This window comes from Balaenoptera physalus (assembly GCF_965194825.1).
Source record: "Balaenoptera physalus genome assembly, chromosome: 10".
In the NCBI taxonomy this organism is placed as follows: domain Eukaryota; kingdom Metazoa; phylum Chordata; class Mammalia; order Artiodactyla; family Balaenopteridae; genus Balaenoptera; species Balaenoptera physalus.
Genome location: NC_138889.1, coordinates 61,032,516 through 61,055,199, shown reverse-complemented (window position 1 = coordinate 61,055,199; position 22,684 = coordinate 61,032,516). Strand labels below are relative to the sequence as shown.

Below are 22,684 nucleotides of genomic sequence, written 5' to 3'. Positions count from 1 at the left end.
CAATAACATGCAACAAAAGGGACAGTGTGCCAGTTTTGAGCACAAGGACACGTGCATGCTTTGGCCCTCTCTTTGGGAACCCTGCATGGGCACCCATGTGAGCAAGCCTGGGCTCGCCTGAGGGAACATGAGAGCTACGTGAGGCAGAGCTCGGCCGACCCAGCCGAGGCCGTCCTGAGCTAGCCAGCATCCAGGCGACTTGGCAGCTGACCTCCACCTATACGTGAACCCAGCTAAGACCAGAAGAACCAGCCTGCTGACCTCAGTCCAAATTGCCAAACTGCAGAGCTGTGAGATATATAAATACTTGTTGTTTTAAGCCACTAAGTTGTGTGTAGTTTGTTTTGCAGTAAAAGTTGACTGTTACAGAAATTGGTGTCTGAAATGCTACCTTTAACAAAAACCCTCAAAATCACGGCATTGGCTTTGGGATCACGGATGGGTGGAGATTGGAAAAATGGCAAGCAAACAGTGAAGTCTCAGAAAATGGTGAGGAAATTGTGACCGGAGGCTGGAAAAATGGTAATCTGTGTCTTACAGTGGCAAAACAATTGGCAAAACTGTTGCCTATGGTAACTTGGAAGGTGGAGGAAAAATACTCAAAAATTTTTGGTTTGACTAAGGAGATTTCTAAGCAGAATGTTGAAAGTGTCAGTTGGGTTCTCCCAGCTGGGTATGATAACCTTATAACAGGAAGAGAGGTATGAGCTAAAGAAAGGACTGGCCTGCTTGAAACATGAATTTAGAGAGAATAGAGAGGGGCAGGACTTACTATGTTAAAAAATAAAACTTTCTTCATCTTGAGGCTCTCTAGTCAGCAAAGAATTTTTACGAGGAAATATAGCCTGGAGATGTGAATCACATCAAAGGTGTGGCTGTAATACACTTTATAAAGACCTTTGAGAGAATTAAAGTGATGTCTAGTAGACTCCTAGACAAAAAGACTTCTTGGAATCTTAAGAGCAATATCCACAGAGATCTAATTCCAAAATAGCACTGATAAAATTGAGAGAGATGTCTCAAAAACGATTGTGTGTGTGTGTCATTTGGAGTATGAAGTAGACTATAATCAGATACATAGAAAACCCACTAAATTTTTAAATGAGTTGCACATGTTAAAGTGCCACCAGCCACAAGTAAAAGGGACTGAAACAATTCAAATTGCCACTCAGCTGCCAATATGAGTCACTTTGTCAGAAGTAGCCAAGGAAGGTGATGGACAAAGGATAGTTCAGAGAGCACAGCAAAGAAGCAGAGATCAATAGACTAGGGAACTACTCCCAGGGAGTAGAATTTAGGCCTGAGCAAGGAATATTCCCTCTCCCAGGATAGGGGACCTGACAACCTTCATCTACCTGGAGTCCAAGATTGCTCTGTTTAAGGATGTCTATGTACCTTTCATGCTTCTCCTTCTTGAATGGAAATGTCTATTGATGTTATCCTGTCTGCCTCATTGCATACTACGTGTATGGGAGGCAAATAACTTATCTTTTAAATTCATAGGTATCAAGGTCAGAAAGAACAACATTCATCAAGTCATTTACAAACCTGATATAGATGATAAGATCCTAGACTTTGAGCCTGATGACATAATTGCAGGAGACTTTTGGGGGTTCTGGAATGGAGGTAAGCATATTTTGCCTGTGGGAGGAATGTGAATAATTATAGTCAGAGAGTATATACTGTGGTAGATTATAAAAACAGTCACAATCCTTCAATCCTCCCTGAATCCATACTCTTTGAGTTGTGACACTGCAGTTCCTCCCATCAAAAGATGGAGACTATTTCTCCATCCCTTAAATCTGAAGTGGCCTTGTGACATTTTTGGCCAACGGAATGAAGCAGAGGCATGCTTAAGTCTCAAGATGCCTCAAAAGCATGTTTCAGTTCTTTTTCTTGAAATCCTGTCCTGCCGCCCATGTGAACAGACCTGACCTAGCCTGCTGGAAGACAAGAGACCACATGGAGCCGAGACGAGCCATCCCCGCAGAGGCCATCCAGCTCCCAGACAATTTGGCAACTGACTTCAACCCATGAAATGAACCTAGCCAAGACCAAAAGAACAACTCAGCTGAGCTCAGCACAAATTCTTGATTTGCAGAATTGTGAGCTATATAAATACTGGTTTTAAACCACCAAGTCCTTTGGGGGTGTAGTTTATTATTTAGCAAAAACTAACCAATTGAAAGACATCTAACCAATATAGGAGTCAAGGCAGGGAATTGGATTGGGTAGGGGTTTTATAGGAAAGGAAAATATATGAGACAAATGAGAAGGAGTATTGACATTTATTGTTCTAGGTTGTGGGTACATGGGTGTTTGCTGTTATCTTTCTAATTTTATTTATTTTAAAGTCTTTATCATGCAAAATTAAATTGTAACTTTAAATTTAATATAAAAAGAGTAAATGTGGACGTTCCAAAAGGCAAAGACTCTCCTCTCCATACTGTCATTAGGTGATCATATTCATGTCCATGGCTTTAAATATGTTGATAATTTCTAAATTTAGATCTCTAGCTTAGACCTCTCTTCTGAGCTCCAGACTCATATTTCCAATTGCCTATTTGTCATCTACACTTGGATGTCTCTCAGGTGTCTCAAACATAGCATGTTCAAAATTGGTCATTTCATCTTTCTGTCTGTGATAGCCAGTCTCCAAGATGGCCCTCATGATCCCCACCTCCTGCATAGTCCCTCGCACACTGTAGCAGGATTGATCTGTATGACCACAGAATTTTGCAGAAATGACAGTGTGTGACTTCCGAGGCTAAGTCATAAAAGACACTGTGGCTTGTGCCTTGCTCTCTCTTTGGATCACTCACTCTGGAGGAAGCCAGCTGCTTTGTTGTGAGGACCCTCAAGCAACCCTATGGAGAGGCCCATGTGGTGAGGAGCTGGGGCTTCTTGCCATGTGAGTGAACTATCTGGGAAGCTGATCCTCCAGCCCCAGCTGATCCTAAACCTTCTCATGAGTGCAACCGCAGCTGACATCTTAACTGCAATCTCATTGAGACACGGAGCCAGAAGCACCAGTTAAGCAGCACCCATACTCCTATTCCACAGGAATGGTCAGGGCTTCCGAGCTCACACATGTGCCTCTCCATAGGGCTGCTCATGACATGGCAGCTGGCTTCACCCAGAGCAAATGATCCAAGAAAGAGTACCAAGATGTAAGATAAAGAGTCTTTTATAACCTAATCTTGGAAGTAGGATGCCATTACTTCTGCCAGGCAGGGATTATTGGGGGCCCTCTTGGAGGCTGGCTTTCATATTGCTCAAGGTCTCATAGCTAGTAACTGATAGAAAGGGGGTTTTTGAAACTGGGCGCTCTGAAATTAGAACCTGTGTTCTTAACTACTACAAGGTAAAGAAGAAAAAGGTGGGGTTTTATAGATATTGTACAACAAAACTCCACAATAACTGAATTCAGTTGACAGCTACAGCTGGATCTCAAATCCTGGCTGGGCTAAAGTTATTGGAAGTGAAGGCGAGGCTCAGTGGGTAAACGACAAGACAACTCCAACTCTGGAAACTGGAAAGTAGAGAATGGGGTCCCAGGGTTCCCAGTTTTCTACTGAGCCTATCTCCCCACATAAGCTGACTGAATGGATGTCAACTAACCAGGCAAGTTCCAGAATCCTTGCTGCCATTCCAAAGTCCCAAACAGCCTTGGAACCAGGAATTGTTTCTAAGCCATGTCTTAGGCTGACTTAGAAAGGCTAGATAGATCTGGATGGTACAACCAAACTTCCAGAACTTCAGGCTGGCTCCATTACTCTAGTAATCATATGACTCCATATTTTATTCAGTTTTAATTGAAAAAAAAAATCCCCACCTCCATCCTGTTATAGTAAGGGGTTTTCATGCATTAAGAAGTACGATTGGCAGCTCCAGGTACTTATTTCAGTGTGGGGTAGGGGTAGGGAGGGAGAAGAAATAATGAACGACGACGCATTGAGACAGTCCATATAGGAGAAGGAGCAAGCTTGCTGGCATCGGGGGGCGGTGGTGGGGTGGGTAGTCAGGTGTGAGAAAAAAAGCTTAGGCCTGGACAACTTAAGTTTGAAGTGCTGTGGGACATCCAGGTAGAGATGACTTGAAAACTGTTGTGTGGCTCTGAAGCTTGGAAAGAAGGTCTGGCCTAAAAACATAGACCTGTAGTCGTCAGCTTCAGAGTGATAGTTGGAACTTCGGGCATTTCACCCAGAAAAAGTGCGTAAAATCGGAAATGCCGTTGGCTGAGATCAGAAACCTATTATCTAGCCTCCGCAGGATGCTTCTTCCTGTGCTCTTTTCGCTGTCTGCTGTGCCTGCAAGGTCTTTTCTCTTTTCTCTACCTGACAAGCTCCTGCTCTTCCTTCAAGGCTCCACTCTAGTCCCAGCAATTCTTTAGAGCCCTTCCTGGATCCAGCACAGATGCCCCTCTATTCCTGCACCATTCTATGCTTACCTCTACTACTGCACTTCTATTGCATTATAATTGCTTTTGTCTTCTTAAAGATGTGGGTTACATCTTAGCAACTTTTTATTCACTGTCCTGCTCCTGGTAGGTTACTAAATATTTGTACAGAAGGAGAAAGGGACTACCAGTCAGGAGACCTGAGTATTAAGTCCCAGGTTTGCCCCTGAACTGCTTTGTGACTCAGGGGATCACTTCTCTTTTCTGGACCTTAGTTTACTCCTGATTACAAGGAGGGAGGACTCCTTATGGCTGAAGACTAAGATTCACTGAATGAATTTTAACCAGGTCATGGGGGAGAAAGCAGCAGATTGGGAAGAAGATGAGTTGGGTTCTGCAGAAAGCCACTCTGTGGACTCAAAGTGGATCTCCAACCTGACCCTCAGGCTTTCCTCACTGTAAAGAGAGATGCTTGCATTGAATTTGGGTTCCTTCCAGGGCAGAGGTTCTGAGTTTGTTTCACGGGACACAGATCCCTATCCACCGGGGGAAGCATGCATATGTGGGAATGCCAAACAACTGGAAAAAACTCTGATCCAGTTACTGTTTTATTTTTTTCTGCCCTTGCTCACCTGAGAATAAATCTCTTCTACCCCTCCCCCAGTCCAGCTTTCCTGATTTAGCCTCAGGTTGGTTTCCACCCCACCTCTCCTGGTATTATATTAATTTTGGACCCAGCTCTTTGAAAATTGTCCATGGGGGTGATCAGGAAGGTGAGGGGGATCTAAAAAACAGGTCACACACCGGTCAGAATGGCCATCATCAAAAAATCTACAAACAATAAATGCTGGAGAGGGTGTGGAGAAAAGGGAACCCTCTTGCACTGTTGGTGGGAATGTAAATTGATACAGCCACTATGGAGAACAGTGTGGAGGTTCCTTAAAAAACTAAAAATAGAACTACCATACGACCCAGCAATCCCACTACTGGGCATATACCCTGAGAAAACCATAATTCAAAAAGAGTCATGTACCACAATGTTCATTGCAGCTCTATTTACAATAGCCAGGACATGGAAGCAACCTAAGTGTCCCTCAACAGATGAATGGATAAAGAAGATGTGGCACATATATACAATGGAATATTACTCAGCCATAAAAAGAAACAAAATGGAGTTATTTGTAGTGAGGTGGATGGACCTAGAGTCTGTTATACAGAGTGAAGTAAGTCAGAAAGAGAAAAACAAACACCGTATGCTAACACATATATATGGAATCTAAAAAACAAACAAAAAAATGGTCATGAAGAACCTAGGGCAGGACAGGAATAAAGACACAGACATAGAGAATGGACGTGAGGACACGGGAAGGGGGAAGGGTAAGCTGGGACAAAGTGAGACAGTGGCATGGACATATATACACTGCCAAATGTAAAACAGATAGCTAGTGGGAAGCAGCCGCATAGCACAGGGAGATCAGCTCAGTGCTTTGTGACCACCTAGACGGGTGGGATAGGGAGGGTGGGAGGGAGGGAGACGCAAGAGGGAAGAGATATGGGGATATATGTATATGTATAACTGATTCACTTTGTTATAAAGCAGAAACTAACACACCATTGTAAAGCAATTATACTCCAATAAAGATGTTAAAAAAAAAAACAGGTCACACAAGGAACAGTTGCTGAATTATGCATATTTAGACTGAGGAGAAAAGTCTTTGAGTGACAAGGAAATGGATTTTTGTGTAACATTGAGTTTCCAAGTGCAGCCAAAGAGTAGAAGCTTCAGGAGGCAGATTTCAGCTGAACACAATAAAGAACTCTCTACTGGCCTTTCTTTCAAAGGGAACAACTTGTCTTGGCAAGTTGTCACTGGAGAGGTTCAAATATATATCCTCATTTGGTAGTCATATTGCAGAAAATGATGAGATTGGATAAGATGACCTTCAAGGTTCTTTCCAGTGGTGGCTTCTCTCATACGTCCCCCATCCCCACCATCCTCTCTTGGAGACTTTCTGTTTAAACCTTCCCGTGACTCTCATTACCTGCTGATTGAAGTCCAAGTTCCGCAGCGCCGCACACAGGGCCCTCTCCCACCTCTCTGCTCTCATCCCTACTCCCAATGTCGCAAGACCGAACTACTCATGGTTCTCTGCACACTAGTGCTGTCTTCTGTGCTTAAGATGTCCCCCCTCTTCCTTTACTGAGCTTTTGCTTCTTCTCCAACACTCCCTCTGCACTGTAGCGGATGTTTGTCACCTTTTGTCTGCACAATTTCCAATTGGTCTATCAACTTCCTCTCACTGTCTTGATGGAAGGGTAACTGCAGTGCCCTGTCTCCTGCTACCATTCAGAAGGAAGGTGAGGGGGTCAAATCTCTCTTTTTTTTTTTTTTTTTAATAAATTTATTTATTTATTTATTTTTGACTGGGTTGGGTCTTCGTTGCTGCATGTGGGCTTTCTGTAGTTGTGGCGAGTGGGGTTTACTCTTTGTTGTGGTGTGTGGGCTTCTCATTGTGGTGAGCACAGGCTCTGGGCATGCAGGCTTCAGTGGTTGTGGCACACGGGCTCAGTAGTTGTGGCTCGCGGGTTCTAGAGCACAGGCTCAGTAGTTGTGGCGCATGGGCTTAGTTGCTCCACGGCATGTGGGATCCTCCCGGACCAGGGCTCGAACCCGTGTCCCCTGCATTGGCAGGCGGATTCTTAACCACTGCGCCACCAGGGAAGCCCAGGGGGTCAAATCTTTCCCTTATCAGGCTCTAGTTTCAGCTAGGAGGCAGGCATGTGACAAAATTCCAGCCCACTGGGCCTTCTCTCCAGGTACTTTGAATCCAAAGACATCAGGAAAAGATAAAGGTGATCTGGTGGTGTGAGGGTGGTGGGAACAGTGTCCCAAACAGGCTGTTCCAGCAGTAACCAGGTTGCTGTGTCCTTTCTCCTACTTCTTAGCCTTCTGCAGTGCTCTTGGTTCCTACCTATTTCCAGGTCAATAAATATTTATAAAATGAATGAATGAAGCAGAGGGATAAAGGTCAAAGACTTAATTTAAGCAAACTACATGCAATACTGGACCATTTAATGATTAGAACCAGAGGTAAAGAAAGGGAAATAAACAGGAGAATGGTCACATCACTACAGGAATGAGGAAGTGCTAGTTTGGGGAAGACAGGGAGGAAGCATGGGGAATAAACATTTTTATTACAATCCCTCCTCCAAGATATCTCCATTTATATACACATGAACTCTTCTCCCTTGGGGATAACAGTTATATTATTATTTTAGGTGGGATTAGCTTCTTGGTCCCTGTTTTAGGTGGGTCTCAGACCAATGGCCTTGCCCTTACCTTCAGAGACTGTTAAATTTAAAGAACTTGTCAAATAGCACATATCCAGTGGCAGGAGAAATCAAAGATGACTTGGAGGTTTCAAACCAGGAAGATACCGGGCCAGGAAAGCAGGAAGAAAATGCTGAGCTCGAGATCTCAGGAGGACATGGGTAGAGATGACCCAGAGGCAGCAAGGAGTAGGTGTTGCCTGAATGAGATGTTGATTAATGGGTTTATAAATCTCTGAAGCTGGTGGTATCACTGCTGCATATTTCTCATCATGTGCAACTCTGTGCATATGCAGAATCAGTGCAGAATTTAGTGCTTTTCTTCCACAGGCAGAAACATGAGATGGGTTCATTCATTCAATAAACATTTACTGGGCACCTACTATGGTGCCATGCACTGTTCTAGGCAGTGGTAAAGTAGTGAAAAAGCTACACTCATGGAGACTATGGAGTCAGGTAATACTACTACTTAAATTTATTTGTTATACTGTTTATGTGCTATGAACAACAATAAAATGGAGGAAGCGGGAGGGATGGGATTAGCACGGTTCCCAGAACATTCCATGCAGAAGGTGATAAAATGACCTTGTAGAATGTTACTCTCACTCATCTTACCTTTAAGCCTGATCAGAGGAAGGCAGGCAGTGGAGACCAGGACTACAGGGTCCTAACAACCCTGGAAACTAATTCCATGACCACCACTCTATCACAGCTATATAGTTACTTCTTTGAGAGATTTCCAAACCTTTAACTTTTTATTATGTTAGCTGATGCTAACATGGGCAGACAAATTAGGTCAACTGAAGGAGAGAAGGAGAAAAATAAGGTGGAAAGAACTTTAATGTTAGTCCTTTCTTCTGGGACTGCTGATGAACCAATCAAGAAATATTTACTAAGTAATGAGCTGTAATATTCATTTAGGGTCAAAGTAGCTTCTAGGGTATGCCATGTATATATATCAAGAATGTGTTCAGTCTGGATAGCCAACTTTATAAACTACACAGTATCTAAGATAATAAAAATTACACAGAAACTCATGCCTATGAAGAGACCTGTTTATTACTGATAACACTTCATTTGGCTAAAACCACACGAAAACCACACACACAAATACTTAAATGCAAATTCTCATAGGCAGTACTTATGATACACCCTGGTGTTTTTGTAAGGAAAAACGAGACGATGTTGACAGAAACTATTAAAACAAGGGCACAATTTTCAACTACTGCTACACAAAAAAATAAATAATTCTTAACTGCATATATTTTATCTGGCATATTCAAGGATGTATACAAAGTTTGTTTTAGCCTATAACACAAGGCCTCATCATATACAGATGCAACTCTTGTTTGAGTGGTTCTTGTAAGATATATGATGAATCATAACACTGGACAAAAATATACCAAACAGTATCAAATTAGTTGTGACTCACTTGGAAAGCAGCCCTAGCAGGCTCATAATGGCAATAATACTAGTGATATTAAGTCTACACAGACACTCTCTTAGCCTTCTTGGCCAACATCTTGCTTTGAGTGTAAAACACTAGGCATTACATACAATTTCGAAATAGGAATATGCTCTTCTCTCTCCAAAGAAACAGGGTATTTAAGGGTGTGCATGCTTAATAAACTTCAGTACTGAGAATTGTTTTAAAAGCTGAATCAGAAAAGTAATGTTTTCGATTGTTTCCTAAACTATTTGTTTCTTTAAAATAAAATCCCATAATTCCTATTGTCACCCATTAAGTACTCTACAACAGGTACTATACTAGGTGGTGTGGAGGTGAAAAAATAATAAACCATGATCCTTGCTCTCAGGGAGCTGATAGTCAGGTGCTCCTTCTTAGTCAGGGAATGCCAAAGAATTAAAGAGAACAAACTGGCCAACACCTCTGACTATATTATAAGGTTCAGTGGTAACATAACTGTTTCAGGTCACTTCAATTTGGCATTAATACTTTCAAAAGTCAGCTTCTAAAGGGAATATCCTTGGTATGTGTTATGTTTATATTTCTCACACTAGAGTCAGTGCGGTACCCCCAGGGATATGCAGCAACTGAGGGAGGGTGGGGGGAGAAAACTGAGAGCCCATGTGATAAACACGGTGCCTCTTTCTGGCAGCACCAGTTTCCATGAAGATTGAAGGAATCATTTTTATACTAAAACAGTTTTATTATGGAGAATGCAAAATTCACTTACATTTTTAAGACAGAACACGAAATTTCATGAGTGGCAGGCTGCTTCTGACTTTGCTCTCAGGCCCCTTCCCCTACACATTCATGCTCCTCTGCTTGAGGATTATGCTGGTGGAAAAATTCGAGAGGCAAACTTTAGATATGTCACTTTGCCCTTATCTTGGTCACTTTACTCATTCTTCTATGTTCTCTTTTTTAAGTACACAATCGTGAATTAACAAAGAGATGTCTTAATGAATGTAACAGTATGGTGAATATTTTAAAGTAACCAATGGTAAACACTAACTTTGTTTCAAACCGGGAGTAAAATCAGGCTGTGTAAAGAGTCAGACAATGAGAGATTCTCTTCTTTCCACTTAGTCTTCTTATGGCTTAGGGTAAGATGCTTTGAGGGACAAATGTGAAAAAAGATTATCTCGGATCTTGTGCTTTGGATGCCCAAAGTACAAGGAAACCTGAAATAAAATGCTAGATCAATTGACCATTCATTTAGGTTAGTATGACTCTTTCTTCATCAGTTTCTAGAGCAATCTCAGAAAACAAGTGAATTGTAAAAGGCCATAATAAATTAATATATAGTAGTATCCAGACAAACCAAAAAAGGTTATGCAATAGATTTAAAATTACTTCTTACAATGTCTTAAATATTCTCACAATAATAACAAAATAACCCGAAGTCCATAAACAAAAACAGCTTAGGAATAAGTTTAAAGCATTCTGAATGAATACAGTTAAGATCACTTATCAGTGAGGTAATAGGACAACAGCTTTTCACAGTAACAAAATGTGGGAGGGCACCCAGGGAAAGAGGGAGGTAGAGAGAAAAAAGCATAAAACAAATTTATCCAGGCAGAATTTGGATTTTTCAAGCATCACAAACATCAGTGGAAAACATCTAAGAGAAATACCAATAGCAGCAGTTCGTAGAACAATTTCTCCATTAATCTCCAGCTAATATCTCTGTTGCATCAATTCCAGAAGCAACCTGCTTAAGAAACAGGAGGTCTATTCCCTATATAAAGATATTCCAAAGCATCCAACTTCTTAGAACCTTCTGTCTGCTGAAGTTACAACATCCAAATAACAATAATTTATATTTAAAACAAACCTCTGAACTATCCTATAATGCTATACATTCTTCAAGATGAACAAAATTGTGTTCAAGTCTCACTTAATTTGCAGGTTAAATTAAGCAGGTCTTTATACAATGAATAAAGACTGCACTCATGCATCTACTATTCAACATACACAAAAACTATCTTGTGAGCTAAATTCTTCTAGGTATGGAGTGAAACTGAAATGTTACTTTCAGTGCTCTTTATGACATCATCTTTGTTCCAACCTGAGATTAAAAAAAAAAAAGTATTGGAAGGAACCTTAAAAAGCCATTTAGTATACCCCTTTAATATTAAAATGTTTAATTTTATTAAAAAAAATCCTTATTCCCTCTTATTCTGTCCTTGATGGAGATGGAGAACAGTCTGTCATATTATCAGACTTCCTACTTTGAATTCTTCAATAAATGATTCAATTAATAACTCAAGAGTTATTAAACTATCTCAACAGCTCTCTCCCCTCCAGAGTTAAATGATCTTAATCCTTTCAACTATTTCTCATGGATCTTATTTCCCAATCTATATTTCATTCCTTTTTATTTCTGCTATATCCTCCCCTCCCCAGTTCCCATATGATCCTAAAATACAACATCCTAGCAGGAACTGAATCAGTAAGAGAGGTACTTTTCCTCACCTCCTCAAAGGCCTCCCTGGTCTCTCTTTAGTGGTCACTAATAAAGGAAAACAAAAGCATCACTATCTGCTCATCATAATAACAAGTAAACACACGTAAACAACTTGCCCACAGCCAGTTCACTCCCCACTTTTCGGGTGATAAGTTTGCTCTTCACACAAAGCATTTCCTGTGCCACCTTACTGACCTTTCTATTGTTATTTCTACTGTTTATTTCCAGTGCTTTGATCTTGCCCCATTAATTCTTTCCTTTTCCCCAAAGCTCTAGAAAATACCAGTTCTGATCTACACACTCAATGAGAATGCATTCATTTCCATGATATTATTCATAAACAAAAAGATAAACAATGTAGATCCTAAGGCTGAGACCTACCAACCAGTACTTCTGTTTCTCTTGGTTGGCTGGGGCTACTGAATTTATTCTGTTAGGCAAGTGTACACCCACTATGTCAAGTTCTTGTTAAATATCATGCTTAGACAGACTTGAGAGCTTGGCTAGAATCAAGTAATTCCCTCAATCTATACACTTCAGGAACATTTGTAAAATTTCGTTAATTTTAACTTTGGATTTTTAAATTTTTGAGATAAGAATCCAAGCCTTAATGACTTTTCACCTTGATTAAGATGACTCAAGTGTTGCATTATATTAAAGCACTCAAAACTGTTCTATTTATAATAGAATGACAGTATGACACAACTTTAGTGATTATGAATGAGCTATTGTATCATTTTAGCTCAACTTTGTTCTTCAGTCACTGAAACACAGATACTAAAACCCAATATACATATTTTTCATATATATATATGTAGCATTGTTCATACCACTTTGTAGAATATAGGCCATTTCCTAAATTACAATCTACATTCCCAAAAACAAATAAAGCAAAAAATTCTACACATTTCTTCTTTAGTGCAAAGCCTTTGGAAACAAACTCATTCAGAAATAGTGCTCTACGTTTAGCTCTATTATCTACAGTCACACAAGACTCAGCTACAAGAAAGTAAGGAAGGAACAAATTAACAATAGTGGCAATACAAAATTTGAAAATCACATCTGGATTATCTGGATTCAACCAAATGTTAGCTGATAGCTGCAATAAACCAAACCATGATTTAATAAATATTCTAGTCAGTTCAAATTTTATATTATTATTATTATTTAGGAAATAAATTCTCTCATACTAGTTATCGCCCATAGGCAATTTGTTTAGTATAATTACGTACATCCAAGGCCTCATTATTGTTACCTCTTAACTATACCACATGTACTAAGTACTCTGTGAGCTATATAGGACAGGATACACTTTAAGAAGATTAAACAACACTTCTCTATTAACTCTTTTTTAGAAGATGCAGAATCAACTAAAAGTGACCTTCCAAAAAAATTTTTTTTCCACACTAAAAAAGATAAATAGTACTCCTGTGATCAGAAATTCTACAGAAGTCAGCAAGATGTTAGGATAAACTGGACTTTAGTTTTAAAACATGTAGTTTTAGCGTTTCATAAGATCTAAAATCTGGATGTTTTATTTCTTAGTAAAATGAGCATTACTTCATGTGATAAAGAAATGAATATACTTGTAAAATGTAATTTAAAGGTTAGGCTTTTAAATAAATTCACAGCTCCTTTCTTAGTTTGGATATTTTTCTTTACTTAGAGGTTGTGATAACTGACACAATTCTAACATGAAGATCCTTAACTACAGTTACACTGAGCCTGCTTTTATTGAGATTTTTACTTACATTCATAACACTTTTAAATCAACAAACCTATTTGATATAGAGGGGAAGCACCTATATAGTTTGGAAGATTTTCTTTAACTGTCTGCAAATTAACTGATTATATTATATTCAATGCAAGAACACTATTTCAATTCAAACCATGCCCTGAGAAGGCACTGAGAAATTGACAAGAACCAAGCCACTAGGAGTGTTGCCACTACTGTTTTATGTTCGGTAAATGTCAGAATTTTAAATAAATACAATAAATTTACACTGCACCAAGAGCACCTGAAACAAAGGTGCTGAAACCACATATTGTAACATCTGTTCTAAGCTAGAAATGCTAAATACCTCATTTCAAATACTCTAATTTGTAAGTTAATACCTGTGATATAACAATGACACTTTTCCACAGTATACTGGGAACAGTGCCATTTTCTTGCCAATTTTATGGATTAATTTCCTTAACTAACTCTACAATTATATAGCATTTATCTGCCTTAAAAAAAAAAAAACCGTGCTATACACAATTACAAGAATATGGAACTAAGCTTAATCACACTTTAATAAGAAAACTCACATTTGTATTGTTTTGTTTCTGTTGAAGGAAGAACGACGTGTTAACATAATACTTTTAATGTAATGACTTTTGTTCAAGATTATGAAAAAATTTGAATCATTTCTCTCCAGACCATTTCATTTCAAATGTATACAGTTTGTTTAGTCAGCCAACCAAAAAGAAAGAAAATAAAAGGAAAAAGATACTCGGCCAGATGAGACAGAGAGAGAATGCTAACTCGAGTTCAATGCATGGAATTCTTGGTTGTTCTGTTCCATGGGCCAGTGCAAAGCAATGATGTACTGGTGAACACTACACAGAACGCCACGTCAGTCCATTTTTACTGGGCTCAAGAAAATTCTCAATCAAAGCTTCAATGAGTTTCTTCAATTCCTCTTCTAGTAAGGCAGTGTCACTGAGGGAAAAGGTTAAGAGTTTTGAAGTTCTTTATTTTCATAGCCTTAAAATTTGTTTCAGTTGTTATAACTTTTTAAGAGGGCATATACCTGATGGGATGATTAAACAACTGGTAAACGAAAGAGAAATTCCCTCAGTTTAAACAAAACAAAACAAAACAAGACCAAAGGTGGGAAGAGGGGAATCACACACACGGAAAACACCATTATCACAAACTGAAATTGAACTGCATTAAAAGGAGTTCCTTGGTACATGAAACATGGATGAGTTATAGTATATCTAAAGATTTGTCCTGAATCAGATAATTTAATGGCTTAGAACACCAATATCAGGTATTAAGATAAAATGGCTTCCTGAAATACTTTGAAGAATACCCCGTACAGATTATTATGGGATGATACAGCATATCTTTCAGGTAGTAGAGAAAGAGATGTGACTAAAAAAATGAGATGCTTAAAAAATAGCAAGTATTCCCGTCAAAGTTATCACCTGGAGAGGTGCCACTGCCCAAAACATTTCTAGGAATACCTCTTTAAAACTGCCTTCACAGTCATTTTACAAGCTACACAACAAATCAATTTTTATTACTTTAATAATCAACCTTCATTCTTAGCCAAAGATAGCATTATTCAATATGTTTTACTTCACACTCTGCTCTGAATGACTTCAGGAGGTCATTTTCTTCCCCCAAAGGAAATAAAATCTGCTCCTCAACGCAAAGATTAGGGAAACAGTAAATAATGTAACTTGGGCTCTGAAGCCAATTCCAAAAAAAATCTCCTTCCCAAATATATATTGATCAATGACAACCTTATAGGAGATACTACTTATGAAAGTTTAAAAAGTTTAAATACCCTCTGAATATATTATTAAAGTCAAGTTAATTTAGTCACAATTCATACTCCTAAAAGGATATTAATTGGCCAGATTAAGTCAAATCATGTTACATGTAGAAAATGAGAATTTGGCAATAAACAAACTACTTGTTGATCAATTCTTTATGTTCATCATTTCATAGTTAAAGCTCAGAGAGCCTTCCCAAGAATATAAATTCACTAAAAAATTAAAATTCAGTTCCCAAATAATGCAGCCTCTTTGGAAAACAGTCTGGCAGTTCCTCAAAAAGCTAAACATAGAACTACCATATGACCCAGCAATTCTACTCCAAATATATATATGATATATACCCAAGTGAAATGAAAATATACATCCACACAAAAACTTGAACACAAACATTTAGAGCACCATTATTCATAATAGCCAAAATGTGGAAATAACCCAAATGTCCATCCTCTGATAAACGGATAAAAAAATATGGTATATCCATACAGTGGAATATCATTGAGCCATGATAACAAATTTTTTAAAAAAGGAATAAAGTACTGATTCATGCTAACATGGATAAACCTTGAAAACATTATGCTAAGTAAAGATGCCAGTCACTAAGGACCACACACTGTATGATTCCATTTACATGAAATGTCCAGAAGAAGCAAATCTATAATGACAAATAGTAGATCGGTGGTTGCCTAGGGCTGGGAAGGAGGGGAGTGGAGAGTGACTGCGAATGGGTATGCGGCTTCTTTCTGAGGTGATGAAAATGTTCTAAACTTGATTAGAGTGATGTTTCCACAACTCTGAATATACTAAAAAACATTGTTGTATACTTTAAATGGCTGAATGTAAATTACACCTCAATAAAGCTTTTATATATATATAATATTTAAAAAGTCAATTCTCACCTCTGGTCAGGTGACGCACACATCTCTGCATAATACTTTATCTTTGGTTCTGTCCCACTTGTCCGAAGAGTAGCAACACAGCCATTTTGAAAAGTAAATGTAATCATTTGGCTGTTTTTACTCACAGGCAGCACCTATGCACAAATGCAACAACAGCTCAATTACACTTGGTACCTTTCTTTTCAAGAGTTGTAAAATACATTCCACTTATATGACGTGTGTAAAGTAGCAAAATTCATAGAAAGAGAAAGTAGGAAGGTGGTTGCCAAGGGCTAGCAGGAGGGGGAAATGGAGACTTGTTTAATGGGTATAGAGTGTTTCAGTTTAGCAAGATGAAAAAGTTCTGGAGATCTGTTGCACAACAATGTGAATATGGTTAACACTACTGAACTGTACTCTTAAAAATCGTTAAGATGGTAAATTTTATGTGTTTTTTTTAACTGCAATTAAAATTTTAAAAATATTTTTAAAAGAATTGTAAAATACAAAAGATTACATGCATAATAATTCATAGCTGTACCATTTACTAAACATTTATAATTTTACAGGCACTGGATTATATACCTTACACACATGATCTCCAGGCCTCAACAATAATCCTGCAAAGTAAATATTACTGCCAATTTACAAACAAGGCTCAAAGAGAATAAACGACCTGTTCAAGGTAATCAGCTAAGTGGCAGAGCAAGAAGTTGAAGCCAGGTCTATCTGTACCAAAGTCCAAACTGCCTCTACGTTTGCAAAGTGCTTTAGAATTTCAAAGCACTTTCACAGATAGTTTATCAGTAGTCTCCAAAGCAGAGTACACATATCCTAGAGGACAGGCAAAATAACCCACTGGGGTGCAAAATACATATGTATTTTTTTTTACCTAAAAGTTAAAACATGAAATGAAGCTTTAATGACATTAAATATATGGATTAACACTGGTACTCTTCCTGGATCACAAATCAGTCTGTGAAGGTATCTCGAGGGACCCATGGGGGTTGTACTAGGGCAGAAGGGTTGACAGTGGTGCCTTCCCTCAGGTGTAGCGAGCCTGGTCCTCTCCGTGAGATCCCTCTATCAGTCAGTGGTACTACTAGTTGCTTAAGACAGAGACCTTCCTTCCCTCTTTTCCCCTCACAGGTCATCAACTAGCAAGTCTTGTCAATTCTATCCTTTATTTAACTCAATTTTGTCTGGCTCTCTCCATCACTACTGCTACCATATTACATTCAGGCTCCCATCATCTCTCATCTGGATTACTGAAACAGCATACTAACTGATCTCCCTGCCTGGAAGTCTGCCCCTCTCTAACCCACTCACCGCACAGGCCATTCTTCTTTGCACTCCACACTACAGCTGTAGAGAACTCCTTGTGGTTCTTTGAAAGAAAACATGCCTCCTCACCTCCAGACATAGCACTTGCTGCTCCCTTTGCCTGAAACATCCTCTGTTCCTCCCACATCTGGATAACTCCTACCCAGACTCTAGAACTCAGCTCACAGAAGTCCTCTGCAAAGCCTTCTGTAAGCCCCTCAAATCTGAGTAAGGGTCTTTCCTATGCTCTTCCATGGCACCCTTATGTACCCCCGGTAGCCCTTATCATTTTGTAAAGTAATCACTGTTTACTTGACCATTTCCCCCCTAGACTCCTGAGTGTAGAAACAGTGCCTTTGTCATTACTGTATTGCCAGTGTGCCTGTGCCTGTAGCACAGAAGGGTTTTAATAAATGCCTGTTGAACACACAGTTAATGCCAATCTGAAGTTGGAGAAGAAAGAACTCAGGAAGTCTTTGACAGTCACTGTGTGTGACCTTAGGGGATTAACAAATATCTACACTATGAGTCTTACAAAACTGTTGTAAGCATCAGTGGAGAATAGATAGGAAAGCACTTTGAATAACAAATATCATAAACTTTAAAGGGATTCAAGAGGAAAAAAGCATCACACCAAGAACTATTCTAACCACAGCAACATTAGAGAAATAAAAAGAAGCAAAAAATTTGGTTCTTTTCAATTAGTTTACAAAGATGGAAAAATAGATACACACATATGTGCACACAGAATAACAACTGAGAACCAATTTTTGTTGACTGGATGAAAATACACAAAGGGAATATGGGTAGTATTCTACATAAAAGGCTTGCAGATTTCCCAAAATGTATTATGCGCCTAGAAGCTTGAGACATCAGAAATTATAAATAGAAATTTAGGCTAATAATTGTAATCATAACAATAACAAAATAAATATAATCAGCAATCTATAGGGCTTTTAAATATTAGTTGAGCACCCACTATGTAGGCAGGAGCTTTGACAGGCATAAAGCTATGTTAGAAATGGATCTGCCATGAACAAGACAATGATAACATAAGATAGAAAGTGATAAATGACAAGAGGAAGGCACAATATATAATGAAACCTCAGGAGGACGATATCGGATTATGGGACCTGGAGGGTATGTGGAGGAGGTGACACTTGCATGAAGTCTTAAAATGGCTAAAGTGTGGATCTGCAGCAGTAGGAAGAAAAGGTAGACTGAGGAAAAAGCCTGAGCAAAAATAGAAAAAAAATTTTTAATGTATATATGTAAGAAACTATAAGTTATTCCATTTGGCTGGAGGTATAGGGAATAAAGTTGAAAAGGGAAGTTAAAACTAGAAAGATGAATAGCTTTGAAATTATAAGTATTTATTTATTTATTTATTTTTAGGTGCTAAGATGATTAGGTAAAACATTAAATTTTTTAAAAATTTTAATTTTATTTTAAAAATTTTTATTGAAATATAGTTGATCTACAATGTGTGTTAGTTTCAGGTGTACAGCTATATATATATATATATATATATATTCTTTTTTAGATTCTTTTCCATTATAAGTTATTACAAGACATTGAGTGTAGTTCCCTGTGCTATACAGTAGGTCCTTTTTGGTTATCTATTTTATATATAGTAGTGTGTATATATATATATTTTTTTTTAATAAATTTATTTATTTTATTTATTTACTTTTGGCTGCCTTGGGTCTTTGCTGCTGCACGCAGCCCTTCTCTAGTTGCGGCGAGCGGGGGCTACTCTTCGTTGTGGTGCGTGGGCTTCTCATTGTGGTGGCTTCTCTTGTTGCAGAGCACGGGCTCTAGGCTCGCAGGCTTCCGTAGTTGCGGCACGAGGGCTCAGTAGTTGTGGCTCGCAGGCTCTAAAGCGCAGGCTCAGTAGTTGTGGCGCAAGGGCTTAGTTGTTCCGCGGCATGTGGGATCTTCCCAGACCAGGGCTCGAACCCGTGTCCCCTGCACTGGCAGGCGGATTCTTAACCACTGCGCCACCAGGGTAGCCCCTAGTAGTGTGTATATTTTAATTCCAAACTCCTAATTAATCCCTCCCCTGCTTCCCCTTTCGTAACCAAAAGTTTGTTTTCTATGCCTGTGAGTCTGTTTCTGCTTTGTAATATGCTCATTTGCATAATTTTTTTAGATTCCACATATAAGTGATATCATATGATAAAATTATGGGCTTTTAGACTTTATTTTCAACATTATTTAGCATCATCACACCTTTCTCCTCCCTCCCTTTCTCTTTCTGTCTCTCTCATTCTCCTTCCCGCTCCCCACCCACAAGGGTAGCATATACTTGGGGCAGTGATGAGGACAGGATGGGAATCAGAGCCAGTTGGTGAACTTACAACTGCTCTGGAGAAAAACAATGGACCCTAGTTTCAAGAAACTCACAGGCTTGACCTTCAACTATTTTACTGTAGTATGAATTATTACAAATTGTTGAAAATTTAAAAAAATAGGTACTTACTGATTTCTTATTAGGCTGGCTGCTATCATATCCAGTGGTAACATCTCGTATATGCAATATAGCAAATGTTCCACAAAACTTTGGGTATTCTTTTGGAGAATCAAAATTGCGAAGCCTTTCAAATATACTTTTGATGGTAGTTGGATCATAACACAAGAAATACGAAGTTTTTGAAATATGATAACCATACCTGCACAGAGATTTAAAGTGTTAAAATCAGATTTCAACTCACTCTTTAGAAAAGTATGTATTAAAGATAAGCCTATTACAGTGTTACGTAGAAAGTGGCAGTCCTTAATGCAGACAATTTTAGTACATTTTAAAAAGGAATGACTATTCCTCAAAAATAAATTTAGAAGGTTAAAAGTAGCACCAAAAAAATAAAAAAATTAGAACGCGAAATTCCTAATAGTAGAACTTACTTTTCATAAACGTTTATCAGTTGTTGTTTCAATGTTATATTCATGGTTTCCAGGTAAGATGCCATCTCAGCAACAACAACGGCTGCACTCACCCCATCCTTATCCAAAACTGAAGTTCCACACAGAAAACCTAAGAATTAAAAACATCTTTAAAAAGAAGGAAAATATAAGCCTATATATAATTTCAATAGTTTTACATTTCTTCAGAAGGACCAATGAATTTAAAAACCTAGTAGTAAATGAAACCCACCGATACTGAAGGTATTTAGGGGACCTTTAAGGTCTTTTTTTTTTCTTTTCCTGATGAGAAATGTATCTACACATTTCGGAGTTCTCGGTGGTTTTTTTTTTTAACTCAAAATGCAAAACCAGATGACAAAAACTCCTCTGTACAGAATTAACTATATTTTAAAAAATGCTCTCATTCAAATTTCAAATATTTTAATATTTACTACATACCAATAGACTCTTCAAATGCAAAAAGGACTTCTTTCCCATTTTCCAGGAGGTCTTTTATCCTACTTCCAATCCATTTAAAACCCGGTAACGTTTCCTGAAATGCAGAGGAGGCCATTCTAGTTAAGTGACTCTCTCATAAAAATACATATTAGAGAAAAGCCTGTCACTAAATGCACATAACACTTCCATAATGATCTTCTGTTATGGTTTTCACCACAAAGATTTATACAGTGGTAAACATATAGTCATAAAGGGCATGGGTACACACACTGTCGTGACTGATGACCTACCATTTTATCGAGCACAGAAATAGGTGATGTAATCCACCAAATATAATCCAATAAGTGGTGATGCATATAGTCACAAAGTAACATAAATACACACATATATTATGATCATCTGCTATTTATCAAGCACTGTAACAGCTGCTTTACATTATTATCTTTTTTAATGCTCACAAAAACTCTGTTGCTGAAACAGAGGCTCAGAGGTTCAGTAAATTTGTCCAAGATTACATTGCATATAAGAGACGGAGCCAGGATTCAATTATACTGCTTCTTAGAAACTGTCCTTTAAGCTGTATTATAAACACTAATATAAAAGTGCCTACGAAGGTTTTAATTTAGTCCATCTGCGTAATCAAAGGCATTAAAGCTTTTTAATGATGCACTTTTAACATCACAACATGTACTAGAACCAAGTGTACTTTTACCATAACAGCATGGTCCAAATAAAACCATCAAGAGGGGTTTCCCTGGTGGCGCAGTGGTTGAGAATCTGCCTGCCGATGCAGGGGACACGGGTTCGAGCCCTGGTCTGGGAAGATCCCACATGCCGCGGAGCAACTGGGCCCGTGAGCCACAACTACTGAGCCTGCGCGTCTGGAGCCTGTGCTCCGTAACAAGAGAGGCCGCGATAGTGAGAGGCCCGCGCACCGCGATGAGGAGTGGCCCCCACTTGCCGCAACTAGAGAAAGCCCTCGCACAGAAATGAAGACCCAACACAGCCAAAAATAAATAAATAAATAAATAATAATTAAAAAAAAAAAACCCATCAAGAAAGTGACTAAGTCCTTCTTTGGAAATTAGGACTTTTCATCAGATGAGCTACTGTTCATTTTAAAGACATGAACTCTTTTAGAGTCAATAGAAAGGGAATGTAATACACAGTGACTCTGGAGCTCTCCATTACTAACTTAAGATTTCTCATTCACTTCTCTACCTCCTCACTGGAAAAAAAAAAACCCCAAAAATCTCTGCAGCACCCCACCCCCAACAAAAACAAGGAGGCACGTTTATAAATAGGTCTTTAGAATCATGTTCTTTTTTCTCTTTTGTGCTCATTATACATTTTTCTTCCTACCAGGAAAAGGTTAACATTAGAGTAATTCAGAATTTTAGGTTTGAATAAATTTTCAATTTCTTCTATTTTGCTATTTGTATTTTAGAAAGCCAGAGACTGGAAGTTCTATTTCATTAAGGAAGGTTCAATTTTCTTTTAGTTAGCCAATTAGTGTTAAGACCTGTAACTTGATCGTGGCTCAAGAAAAATGCCCAGAGGTGACTTTTTCACTGATATTTGGCAAAGTTGGCAGAGTAAAAGTAACTTAATTGGCATTAGTCCCAGTAGCTATAAAAGTGGTCAGTTTAACTGCCCGAGGCTCACAAAGGTTAGTGATCTGTGCTGAGAGAGAGTCATTATTTGTTTTTTGGATGTAGAATCAATGGGTCTTAATTTGCAATCTAGGAGACTACTTAAAGTTTCTTAAGACTGAACTTTAAGAGCCTAAACAAGTAGTCAATGACACCTACAATTTTTTGGAGTGGAGTTTATGTGATTGATGAGGTCACTTGGAGCCAGATTTTCTTGGTATGAAAGCCAGATACTGTTGTATAGAATAGTAAGCA

The 22,684-nt window shown here is 38.6% G+C and overlaps 1 protein-coding gene across 4 annotated transcripts in view; it reads right to left on the bottom strand.

Annotated features, from left to right (window-relative positions):
* Positions 1–237: 237 nt before the first annotated feature.
* Positions 238–22,684, bottom strand: part of PGM2L1 (phosphoglucomutase 2 like 1) — an 81,497-nt gene continuing 59,050 nt past the window's right edge. The window contains exons 10-15 of one of the 4 annotated variants that reach the window (XR_014250431.1): positions 20,778–20,871; positions 20,319–20,448; positions 19,897–20,086; positions 16,113–16,246; positions 9,928–14,368; positions 238–1,641 (exon numbers count right to left, since the gene is read on the bottom strand). Coding sequence is in view for 1 of the 4 variants with exons in the window: in XM_082411272.1 (XP_082267398.1) it covers positions 14,266–14,368; positions 16,113–16,246; positions 19,897–20,086; positions 20,319–20,448; positions 20,778–20,871 (651 nt within the window). In the remaining 3 variants the exon portion in view is untranslated. The other 3 variants (XR_014250432.1, XR_014250433.1, XM_082411272.1) reach the window with 3 other exon arrangements.